General features: G+C 50.0%; 2 protein-coding genes across 3 annotated transcripts; one reads left to right on the top strand and one right to left on the bottom strand.

Moving 5' to 3' along the window:
- The first annotated feature begins 2,665 nt into the window (after positions 1–2,665).
- Positions 2,666–9,807, top strand: Kank3 (KN motif and ankyrin repeat domains 3). Of its 2 annotated transcripts, XM_032909940.1 has the most exons (10): positions 2,666–2,726; positions 3,513–4,784; positions 4,869–4,968; positions 5,146–5,349; positions 5,444–5,531; positions 6,003–6,219; positions 8,381–8,526; positions 8,618–8,818; positions 8,901–8,999; positions 9,537–9,807. In XM_032909940.1, exons 1-10 carry the CDS (start codon positions 2,693–2,695, stop codon positions 9,600–9,602), a joined length of 2,427 nt encoding a protein of 808 aa, XP_032765831.1. In that variant the 5' UTR covers positions 2,666–2,692; the 3' UTR covers positions 9,603–9,807. The 2 variants fall into 2 exon arrangements, 1 of the variants encoding a protein (XP_032765831.1); XR_004388795.1 differs by having other exon boundaries at positions 5,444–5,529; positions 5,971–6,219; positions 8,618–8,999.
- Positions 9,808–9,943: 136 nt separating this feature from the next.
- On the bottom strand, positions 9,944–11,322 carry Rps28 (ribosomal protein S28). Its single transcript, XM_032909962.1, has 4 exons — positions 11,225–11,322; positions 11,090–11,137; positions 10,105–10,238; positions 9,944–10,020 (listed from the first exon to the last, which is right to left on the bottom strand). Exons 1-3 carry the CDS (start codon positions 11,261–11,263, stop codon positions 10,116–10,118), a joined length of 210 nt encoding a protein of 69 aa, XP_032765853.1. The 5' UTR covers positions 11,264–11,322; the 3' UTR covers positions 9,944–10,020; positions 10,105–10,115.
- Positions 11,323–11,325: the final 3 nt, after the last annotated feature.

The raw sequence follows: 11,325 nt of genomic DNA, 5'->3' as shown, positions 1-11,325 counted from the left end.
GGAACTGGAATTACAGGTGGTTGTGAGTTGTCCAGTGTGGGTGCTGTGAGCTGAACTTGGGTTCTTAGCAATAGTAGCAAGCGCTCTCAACTGCTGAGCCTTCTCTCCAACCTACTTTTCTAAGATAGGGTCTTATGTATCCCAGCCTGCCTTCAAACTTTATGTAACTGGAAGCCAGTCTTGAACTCCTGATCCTCCTGCTCTTACCTTTTTTTTTTTTTTTTTAAAGGTTTTATGAATCTTATATTCTTTTTTTTAAATTTTTTTTTATTGAGTATTTCTTATTTACATTTCGAATGTTATTCCCTTTCCCGGTTTCCGGGCCAACATCCCCCTAATCCCTCTCCCTCCCCTTCTATATGGGTGTTCCCCTCCCCATCCTCCTCCATTACCGCCCTCCCCCCAACAATCACGTTCACTGGGGGTTCAGTCTTGGCAGGACCCAGGGCTTCCCCTTCCACTGGTGCTCTTACTAGGATATTCATTGCTACCTATGGGGTTGGAGCCCAGGGTCAGTCCATGTATAGTCTTTGGGTAGTGGCTTAGTCCCTGGAAGCTCTGGTTGGTTGGCATTGTTGTTCATATGGGTTCTCGAGCCCCTTCAAGCTCTTCCAGTCCTTTCTCTGATTCCTTCAACAGGGGTCCTATTCTCAGTTCAGTGGTTAGCTGCTGGCATTCGCCTATGTATTTGCTGTATTCTGGCTGTATCTCTCAGGAGAGATCTACATCCGGTTCCTGTCGGCCTGCACTTCTTTGCTTCATCCATCCTATCTAATTGGGTGGCTGTATATGTATGGGCCACATGTGGGGCAGGCTCTGAATGGGTGTTCCTTCTGCCTCTGTTTTAATCTTTGCCTCCCTATTCCCTGCCAAGGGTATTCTTGTTCCCCTTTTAAAGAAGGAGTGAAGCATTCGCATTTTGATTATCCATCTTGAGTTTCATGTGTTCTGTGCATCTAGGGTAATTCAAGCATTTGGGCTAATAGCCACTTATGAGTGTTGGATAGGCACGCACCACTAGTCATTAACCAAGGGCTTTGGGCTGGAGAGATGGCTCAGTGGTTAAGAGCATTGACTGCTCTTCCAGAGGTCCTGAGTTCAAATCCCAGCAACCACATGGTGGTTCACAACCATCTGTACTGAGGTCTGATGCCCTCTTCTGGTGCATCTGAAGACAGCTACAGTGTACTTCTTATAATAAATAAATCTTTAAAAACAACAACAACAAAAAAAACCCAAAACAAACAAACAAAAAAAAAACAAAACAACAAGGGCTTCATGCGTTCTACCAAGTGAACTACATCTCTAGCCCAGGATTCGTTTGCTTTTGCAGTGCTGCTCCAGATCAAATTCATGTCCTTGTGTATGCTAGGCAAGTGTTATACCAATGAACCATGTCCCCAGTTCTAGATTCTCATTTTCTTAGCCTCCATATGTCATCTGAGGAGTCGTATTCATTGAACCCCTCAGGTATGGTTACAGCTTTGCCTCCTTTGCTGTTTTCACTTTTTGAGACAGGATCTGTCTAAGTTGCTTATCTTGTACTTTTTTTAAAATTTTATTTATATAAGCACACTGTCCCTGTGTTCAGACACACCAGAAGAGGGCATCGGATCCCATTACAGATGGTTATGAGCCACCATGTGGTTGCTAGGAATTGAACTCAGGACCTCTGGAAGAGCAGTCAGTGCTCTTAACCTCTGAGCCATCTCTCCAGCAAACCCCCCCCCCCCGCTTTTGTTTTTTGTTTTCTTGTATATGAGTACACTGTCACTGTCTTCAGACACACCAGAAGAGGCCATCGGATCCCATTACAGATGATTGTAAGCCACCATGTGGTCCTGGGAATTGGATTCAGGACCTCTGCAAGAACAGTCAGTACTCTTTTTTTTTTTCTTTTCTTTCTTTTTTTTTTCCGGAGCTGAGGACTGAACCCAGGGCCTTGCGCTTGCTAGGCCCTGTTTTTTGTTTCTTAAGACAGTGTCTTATGGCGTTGGGGATTTAGCTCAGTGGTAGAGCGCTTGCCTAGCAAGCGCAAGGCCCTAGGTTCAGTCCTCAGCTCGGGAAAAAAAAAAAAAAAAAAAAAGACAGTGTCTTACTATGTAGTTCTGAATGTCCTGGAACTCACTATGTAGACCAGACTGGCCTTAAACTCAGATTTGAGTTTACTTCAACTTTGAAGTGCTGGTAGTAAAGGAGTGCACTGTTGTGCCTGGCTCTTAATTGTGTCTCAGTTTCCAAAGTCTGGAGTACTTCCCGCTTTCTTGTTTTTGTCTGCTTGATGTCTTTCTTGCTTCCTACTTCCCAGCTTTGCAACTTGGGTGTTTATACTTCATAAACTTCAAATTTCGGCTAAATATGGTCGTACATACTCGTCATCCTAGAACTTGGGGAGGCTCAGGCAGGATTGTGATTTGGAGACCAGTGTTAGCCACGTAGCAATATTTTGTGTCAAAAGCAAAAGTGTTAGAGCACTTGGGACCTGTCTGCTGCAGAGTAGTTCCAAGGTTCATAAAGGGAGTAGGAGAGTCTGGGGGTGGGGGGTGGGTGAGGTGGAAAAAATGTTCTTGTATCTGTTTGCTCGAAGTTTCAATGGCGGTGTTCAGGTTCAAGCCAAGGGGCAGGACTGGATTTACACCCTTACTTTCCTGGATGACATTTTTCAGGCTCTCTGGTGGCTACTCCAGGAAGCATGGCCAAGTTTGTCCTGAATCAGAACCTTCCCGGTGAGTGTACAAAGTGAGGTAAATGTATTCACAGGGACGCGCATTGGATGCTTGTATATAATGGATAGAGCTCAACGATTCCCTTTTGTTTTTTATTAACACAGTAGCCACGTGGCTTTTTCCAAAAGCATTATTAGCCAACGTAATGAATGGTTCTGTTTAAAACCCACTCATGACAGCCCCCATAAATAATGCCGCGACTCCCCATGGTTGCCTAGGAGACCTCCGCAGTGTGCCCTCTGCTCATCCTTTAGTTCTTCCCTCCTCCCTCCGTTCTCCGTTCTGTAGACACCTGACTTCCATCCATCTATGACTCTTTAGCACTCTCTCCCCTCTACTGTCTTCTATGGGCCGTTTTTCTTCTTGGAACCTTCTGCCCTTGCAGCTGTTTCCGCCTTATTACGAAGGGCTCAATCTTTTAAGTTCCTGCCACAGGAAATTTTTTTCCTGTGAAGCTGTGACGCGAGAGCCAAAGTTGGTTCTGTAATTCACCATGTATTAGTGCCTTGAAAATCGTTTGGAATGATTGTGTCTATTTATGGCTAACAAGCGGCCCGGATATTGCCTTATTATAGTGTCCCAAGTTTATAAGTATTTGTCACTTAGTGGGTGCTTAAACATGGTTGCATGCCCATCGTGTGCAGGTATGCCTCGGGTGTGGTCTTGAGCCCTGGCAGCGGTACAGATGCATTGCAGGGGCAAGGGAGCAAGAAACACATTTGTTCAGTCTCTTTGGGAGATTCTTGGTTTGACCCCTCTTCTCTCTTCACGCCCGTCATACCACAGACCTGGGCGGTCCTTCCCTGTACCCAGGCCCCACTGGGAGTGCCCGCAGCCCTAGCTCTCCCTACTCTGTGGAGACGCCCTATGGCTTCCACCTGGACCTGGACTTCCTCAAGTACGTGGAGGAAATCGAGCGTGGCCCTGCCTCTCGCCGAGCTCCAGGACCCCCGCACGCACGCCGTCCGCGCGCGTCCCGAACGGGCCTCGCGGGAGCGCGGAGCCCAGGAGCTTGGACCTCCAGCGAGTCCCTGGCCAGTGACGACGGCGGAGCTTCTGGTGCACTCTCTCCCGGGGCGTTCCCAGGGCTCTCGCTACCTCCGCTGTCGCCCCGCTCCTTCTCGCGCAATCCGCGCGTCGAGCACACGCTCTTGGAGACCAGCCGACGACTGGAGCAGGCACAGGCTCAAGAGCGCGCGCTCAGCCCGGCCCGTGCGGCCACGCGCAGTCCGCGCGGGTCGGGCCGCAGCAGCCCCGCCCCCAACCCCGCCCTTACTTCGCCCAGCCCTGCCCTTGCTTCGCCCGGCCCTGCCCAGCTGCAGCACGTGAGGGAGCAGATGGCCGTGGCGCTGCGGCGCCTGCGTGAGCTCGAGGACCAGGCGCGCGCTCTGCCGGAGCTGCAGGAGCAGGTGCGCGCGCTTCGCGCTGAGAAGGCGCGGCTACTGGCCGGGCGCGTGCAGCCAGAGCAAGATGTAGAGATCGAGGTGCGCCCAGACAAGCTCTCCCAGCTTCGGCGCCTCACCGAGCGTCTGGCCACCTCGGATCGCGGAGTCCGCTCCAGGGCTAGCCCCCGGGCTGAAGATCCTGACGGGTTGGCTGCCAGGCGCAGCGAAGGAGCGCTGCAGGTGCTCGACCCGGCGTCTAGGACACCCGATGGGGAACCCCAGACTCGGGAGGCGGGCACCGAAGTCGTGCCTGAGACCCGAGAGGTGGATGCCCAGGCAGTACCCGACACAAGGGAGGCTGGGGTGGAGGTGGTCCCTGAGACCGTTGAGGTGGACACGTGGGTGACCGAGGCGCTGCTGGGGTTGCCCGAGGCTGCAGAGCGTGAGCTGGAACTGCTCCGCACGAGCTTGGAGCATCAGCGAGGGGTGAGCGACCTCTTGCGGGGCCGATTGAGGGAGCTGGAGGAAGCCCACGAGGCTTTAGTGACCAGGTCTCAGTCTCGCGAGGTTGCTACCCAAACTACATTGGGTTACACTGAGAAGACCACACAGACCGAGCTCCCAGTAGAGAGCCAGCCCAGACCCACTGCTGGAGACGAGATGGCCCCTGCTGGTGAGTCTCCTCCACTACTGGTTGAACCTTGGCCTGCCAGGCAGATGAAGTCAAACTCAGTGCCCTCGTGTGATTCCCTGCCAGGTATCCTCAAATCCATCATGAAGAAGAAAGATGGTACTCCAGGTGCACAATCCAGTCAGGGACCCAAGAGCCTGCAGTTCGTTGGGGTCCTCAACGGAGAGTGAGCGCTTTCTCCCCTTTCTTTCCATAGCAGCCACAGGGACACATGCTATTAATCCCAGCTCTGCCTCTCTGCTCATAAAGTTGCTTTGATAGCCCTTAATTTCCTCATCTTAAAATGTCACTCTTACCTCAACACACTTGAATGAGCCCACAGGGCCTCCCATCCTATTCTTAGGTATGAGAGCTCCTCCAGTGAGGATGCCAGCAACAGTGATGATGAAGATGATGTTGCTGAACTCCCCAGGAGTAGCTCTTCTGGGTCAGGAGATGATAGCAGTGGGGGATCTGACGCTGGAACTCCTGGCCCCCACAATGACCAAGATGCGGGGGACTGCGAGCTTGAGATGCTTCCAGAGCAGAAGGCAGGGAGAGAAGGGAGGTGAGCTTTCTCTAAAGGTTTGGAATGTGGATACCCTCCTTCCTCTTGCTCATCGTTGCCGAGGATCCTGAGTCTGGACTGGCCTTCCTGGCAGGTGTGAACTGAACCCCCGTTTGAGGGAGGCTTGCATTGCTCTGAATCAGCAGCTGATGCGGCCCCGTGGAGTCACCAGCAGAGATGGTGTGAGTGTGGGTCCGACTTCTACTCCCTGACAAAGTTCAGGGTTTCCTAGAGCAGGAGTACTAAGTTTGGTCCCCTCTCACTAGAAAGACCTTCCTTGATCTAACCTCTCCAAGGTGATACCCCACCCCAAGGAGAGCTGTGCCCTTTTTTTGGACTGCCCAACCACAGCCTCAAGGAAACAGCCCCAGACCCATCCATGATGCTTCAAGAGCAAGTGGATACTCAAGTGGGTACTCACTCCTATTTTCCAGAGCATGTGAACCTTACGGACTTCTGTTTTGAAGAGGATAAGGTCCCAGCTCTCCACCTGGTTTCTTGACATCATATTTAGAAAGCATTGGCCTCCCTTGCTTATTAGGGTCACTAAAAGGGTCTTTTACACACACGCACCCACCCACCCCCACACACATTGTTTTGGCCCCTCCCATCTTTTCTCAGCATTGATGCCTACTCTGTCCTGGTCCTGCCAGAATGCAGCACGTCTTGTGGCCCAGGAGTGGTTTCGAGTGTCCAGCCAAAAGCGCTGTCAGGCCGAGCCCGTGGCTGGGGTGCTTCGAGGGGTGAAGAGCCTGGGGCCTGAGCTGCTGGCTCATGTGGTGAACCTGGCTGACGGCAACGGAAACACAGCTTTGCATTACAGCGTGTCTCATGGGAATCTGGCCATTTCCAGCCTGCTACTGGATACAGGTCAGAGTTGTGGAGAAGAGGGCCAAGGCAGGTGAAGGTTGGGGTCACTGAGGCACACAGATGAGTGGCAGAGGGTCCCGTTGAGGCTTTCTCAAGTTTTTATTGGTGGGTGGATCACTGTTCACTTGGCCAGAAGTCAGCATTGGGTATTCTCTTCTATGACTCCCTACTTTGTTTTCTGAACTTCCTGTTGAACCTGGAGCTGCTTGGCCAGCAAGTCTCACCTGTTCCCATCTCCCCATCCTTGGAGTTACAGACATGTGCTATGGTGTTCAGTTTCTTTGTGGGTGCTGGGGATCCAAGTCTGGTCCTCAGGCCTGCAGTAGTTCTAACCACTCCGTGCACCCAGACATAAGGTCTTGATATCTAGTCCTTTCCTGGCCTCAAATTTGTGATCTTGTTGCTTCTGCCTTCCAAATACTGAAATTACAGGGGTGTAAAGGCCTTTTGATATTACTATATTTTTAGCTGTTCTGAGTTAGCTCCCCAGCCCCCACAATAACACCCAGCTTTGAGATCAGAAACCTCAATTTAGCACCTTCCTTCCTGGGTATATTATATTCTTCAATCTCTAGGCCATGGCATTTTTCTTTTTTCCTCTGAGACAGAGTCTATGTAGCTCTGGCTAGCCTGGAACTCGGAAAAGATCCACCTGTCTCTGCTGAGATTAAAGGCATATACCTATGCCTCACTGTTTCCTGAGTTTTTGGGCTCCACTCCCTGTCCCCTGGGGTGTGTGTGTGTGTGTGTGTGTGTTGCTCACTAGTTAGGTTAGGTTTCTGACTATCATCAAGCTCTGGAGTACTGTTCCCCTGTCTCCTGCTTGATAACTCTGCCTCATCTTATTCCTCCACTGAGGCAAATACACTCAGGTGGCTATTCATAACTGTCAAATCTAGTATGTACTAGCACTGTCCTAGAGTGACCACTCAATTGTTTTGCTTATGAAACAGGGGGTACCAACCACTATCCTGTTACTGACTTCGTTATTCTCTTTGTTGGGACCCTCAATCCTTTAGTTGCTCAGTTGCTAGCCCCATTTTGCCTTCACATCACACTTTGCCTTTTTTTTTTTTCCCTTCCAGAGACATTCTCACTGGCTGTTCAGCCCTGGCTGCTCTGGAATGTGCTCTGTAGACTAGGATAGTTTTGATCTGCCTAAATGCTGGGCTTAAAGGTGTGTGCTGGGACACACTCACACACCACGTATGCACAGGGATGCAACTGGCTAAGGGACAAGGGATGTAGTCCCACCAACTGGTAGAGTTCTTGCCCAGCCATCTTGGGGGAGCTGGAAACAGTACTCTAAGTTCATGGCCTGTCCTTGTCTATGGTCACCTGGCCAAGTTAAAAAAACATTTAAATTTTACTTATTTTTTTGAGACAAGGCTCACTGTGTAGGCCTAGAACAGTATGTAGCTCAGGCTGGCTTTGAACTTGTGGCCAAGCCTCAATCTTGTAAGTGCTGGGATTACACATCTGGCAAATTCTCCAGTGTTTTAAGTCTGTGTCCTTGTTCTTGTAAAGCATTCATGAGTGGAACTGAGGAGAGATAATTAGCAAGTAAAAATAAGAGAGACGGATAAGGAAAGAACACTTGCATTGCAAGAGTACATGTCGGGGCTGGGGATTTAGCTCAGTGGTAGAGCGCTTACCTAGGAAGCGCAAGGCCCTGGGTTCGGTCCCCAGCTCCAAAAAAAAAGAAAAAAAAAAAAAAAAAAGAGTACATGTAAGCCAGTGGTGTATTTCAGGGGCTATGGATGGTAGAGGCTGCAGGATCTTATTGGCAGCCAACCTAGCTGATAGGTAGGGAACCCTAGGGTCTCTCCAATCTCTGTATTTACAGATCTTACACACACACACACACACACACACACACACACACACACACACACACACACACTCTCTATGTATACAGAGGGATGCAGTTGGCTAAGGGACAAGGGATGTAGTCCCATCAACTGGTAGAGTTCTTGCCCAGCCATCAGCCATCTTGGGGGAGCTGGAAACAGTACTACAAGTTCATGGCCTCTCCTTGTTTGTGGTCAGCCTAGGATAAGAGATGCTTACCCACAACTTTTAAGGGGAGACCCAGCACTGTTCCCCTTAAAATCAGCATCTGAGGCTTACATAAAGTGACTGACCTCTTTTCTCCCCCCAGGGGTCTGCGATGTCAATCACCAGAATAGAGCTGGCTACTCTGCACTCATGTTGGCTGCACTCACTTCTGTAGGAAAGGAGGAGGAAGATATGGCTGTGGTCCAGAGACTTTTCAGCATGGGTGATGTCAATGCCAAGGCTAGCCAGGTGCATAGACATTTCCAGTCCTGATGGGTGGGTAAGGTGGTGTCACTTTTGACTTCCAAAATACTTCTGACCTCTTTTCCTCATTTCTCAGACTGGACAGACAGCCCTCATGCTGGCCATCAGCCATGGTCACCAGGACATGGTAGCTGCCTTGCTGGAATGTGGGGCTGATGTCAATGTACAGGATGCTGATGGGGCTACAGCACTCATGTGTGCCAGCGAGTATGGACGCCTGGATACAGTTCAGTTGTTGTTGGCCCAGCCAGGTTGTGACCTAACCATCTTGGACAACGTGAGCCACTAGTTAGGGCCTGGAATTAGTGGTGGTTATGTGCCTCTGTAGCCCCGGGACCAAATGTCCTGTTATTTCTCAGGAGGGCACAAGTGCCTTGGCCATTGCACTGGAGGCTGAACAGGATGAGGTGGCTGCGTTGCTCCATGCCCACCTGACATCAAACCGCCATGACTCCCAGGTAAGTGTGGTCCCCAAGAAACAAAGATATTAAGCACCTTCAGAAGCCTCTTAAAGACCAAAGATGGAGAAACTGTCAGAGGTCAGTCACTTCATGCAAACCTCAAATACTATTTGGTGGGGCAGGGGGGAGGAACAGTGTGGGGGTCTCCTGCATCACAGATGGTTGGCAAGCATTACTTATCCTAGTTATCTGATGTTTAACTAGCAAAACTGGAGGTAAATACACCTTCAGGTTAGGAAACAAACCAAGCTAGGATAAAACACATAAAAAGCACACCATAAGTAACTGGTAAAGTTTTCTTGTTAAGAGAGGAAAGTGGTCATTCAATCCCAGAGATACAAGCCTGGAGGCTTAGTTTGCTCCACCAGCTGGGCATGCTTGGGAGAGCACACCTAGTGTGTAGGACACTGGACAGCCAAGTACTGGGCTCATCCTATACTTCTAAAACCTGGGAAGCTTGAAATGCACTGCCTCCTGCCCCCCATGGTGCCTGAAACTAGTCTTCTGCCTATAGGACTCCTTTCTTTGTTCTAGGAACAGTCGCCTCCAGGGTCTCCCACAGCCACACTGCAAAGGGATACAGGACCTCAACCTCTGTGAGCTGCTACCTACACATCTGGAGTGTAGGAGACTCTTCCCTCTGCTGCCTGAGCTTCTGAATCACAGCAGGGTACCCTGTGAAGGTGCTCCCTCTAGCTTGTTAGGAATGCTGAGGGGAAGGATGAGGCAAAGCCTGGGGAATGCCAGATCCCTCGACCCATTCACTTCATAAAACATCCTTCCTAATAAAAGTATTTCTAATAAATTTGCATCTTGCATGAATGGAAGCAGTAGGGACACACATCCCACCACATAGCTAACACACTATGGAAGGGCTTTCAAAGAGTGCATGGTCACTGGAGCTTTTAGAAAGCTGAGACGCTGCTGGAGAAACCAATTTCTAGACAAGAATGAATACAAATGCTTTATTTAACAGTTGCAGGTCATTCCATGGGCTAAGGAGTGGATATCCAGAACCCTGTAAACAGATCCAAGCATTAGATAGAGTGCCTCTCCCCATCTCCCAGCAAGTGGCCCATCCCAAGGGTTGCCATTTACCCACCAGCAGCAAGGTCAGCGCAACCTCCGAGCTTCTCTTTCTGACTCCAACAGGGTGAGCACATCACCCTCTCGAACAGGGCCTTTGACGTTTCGGATGATAGAGCGGCTGGTGTCATCCATAAATTCCACTCGCACCTAAAGCCCATTACAAGAATTAAATGCTGCTACTTACAGTCCCCGGCATTTGTTACTTACACAGGCTTCATTTCCCAGCACCCACACAGCTGGCTAGCTACCTACAATTTCAGTTTAGGGGATCTGACCACTCCTTATCTTTGGACACACTCAAGCAGTGCAGACATACAACATGGAAGGGCCAGAGCCTCGTAAGACGAACTGCACACCCACATTACTGAAGGTATTGTGGAGGCCCGGGAGAATCCAAGGAACACAAAAAGGGTATCTCACTACAACACCACCTACGACACTCCTTCCCAACCTTCCTCCTTTTGATTTGTAAGCCTCCGAATTAGTAAGTAGCTGCGACAGGAAACCTGGGTATAAACCAGGGAAGTGGTAAGGGCACCTTTAGCCCAGGCTTGTCTCCTGGAGCAGTTGAAATGTAAGGCATACCATTCTTGATTTATGTGGTGCGGTGGGCCGGGGCCTTTAATGCTAGTCAAACACACTACAAACCGTGCCCCACTCATTCCGTAGCCTAAGCCTGCTTGGAACTCTCAGTGAACTTCCTTAACCGCCTGAAATTACTACCTTTAGTGTGACTTCAGAACTGAGTTTTTAGGTTCTTTGTATGGTAAGCAAGTCCACTACTGACACATTAACTCCAGCAACTCCACCTTCTAAAAACCAAAGCTTTCAAAGACAGACATTCTAAATTATCCAGGTTTGTGACAAAGTTATATCCTCCTCCCTAAACCTAGCAGTTAGGATTAAACATCACCAAACCTAGTTAATAAGCCTGGTATTTAGGAGGACCCGCTCCGACCCGACCCCAGGAAGTGGTCGGAAAGTTCCCATCCGCTCACCTGCGTGCACTGTCCCTGCGATCCGGTCCTGCCCAGCACTTTAGTTACCTACAGGAAAGAAGAGACAGTTAAACCCGACAGGTCCAGCTTTCTTCTTTCTTTGTTCAGGCTTCTAAACACCCGCAGTCACCTCACCCTAGCCAGCTTGATGGGCTGCACGCGACTCGTGTCCATGATGGCGGAGATCTAGCGGAGAGGAGTCACGTGAGCAGGGGATGCAATTTATAGTCGGCTCG

Source organism: Rattus rattus, chromosome 1 (genome assembly GCF_011064425.1).
Source record: "Rattus rattus isolate New Zealand chromosome 1, Rrattus_CSIRO_v1, whole genome shotgun sequence".
In the NCBI taxonomy this organism is placed as follows: Eukaryota; Metazoa; Chordata; class Mammalia; order Rodentia; family Muridae; genus Rattus; species Rattus rattus.
Note: the sequence above shows the minus strand (reverse complement) of the source record. Positions and strands in the feature narration are given on the sequence as shown.

Bases quoted from the DNA above. Each gene is read 5' to 3' on its own strand.
- Kank3 (XM_032909940.1), top strand. From the start codon at position 2,693: ATGGCCAAGTTTGTCCTGAATCAGAACCTTCCCG. The intron at 5,350-5,443 runs GTGAGCTTTCTC...CCTTCCTGGCAG, and splicing joins AAGGCAGGGAGAGAAGGGAG to GTGTGAACTGAACCCCCGTT. The intron at 8,527-8,617 runs GTGCATAGACAT...CTCATTTCTCAG, and splicing joins TCAATGCCAAGGCTAGCCAG to ACTGGACAGACAGCCCTCAT.
- Rps28 (XM_032909962.1), bottom strand. From the start codon at position 11,263: ATGGACACGAGTCGCGTGCAGCCCATCAAGCTGGCTAGG. The intron at 11,138-11,224 runs GTGAGGTGACTG...TCTTTCCTGTAG, and splicing joins AGCCCATCAAGCTGGCTAGG to GTAACTAAAGTGCTGGGCAG. The intron at 10,239-11,089 runs GTGAGCGGATGG...AATGGGCTTTAG, and splicing joins CGCAGGGACAGTGCACGCAG to GTGCGAGTGGAATTTATGGA.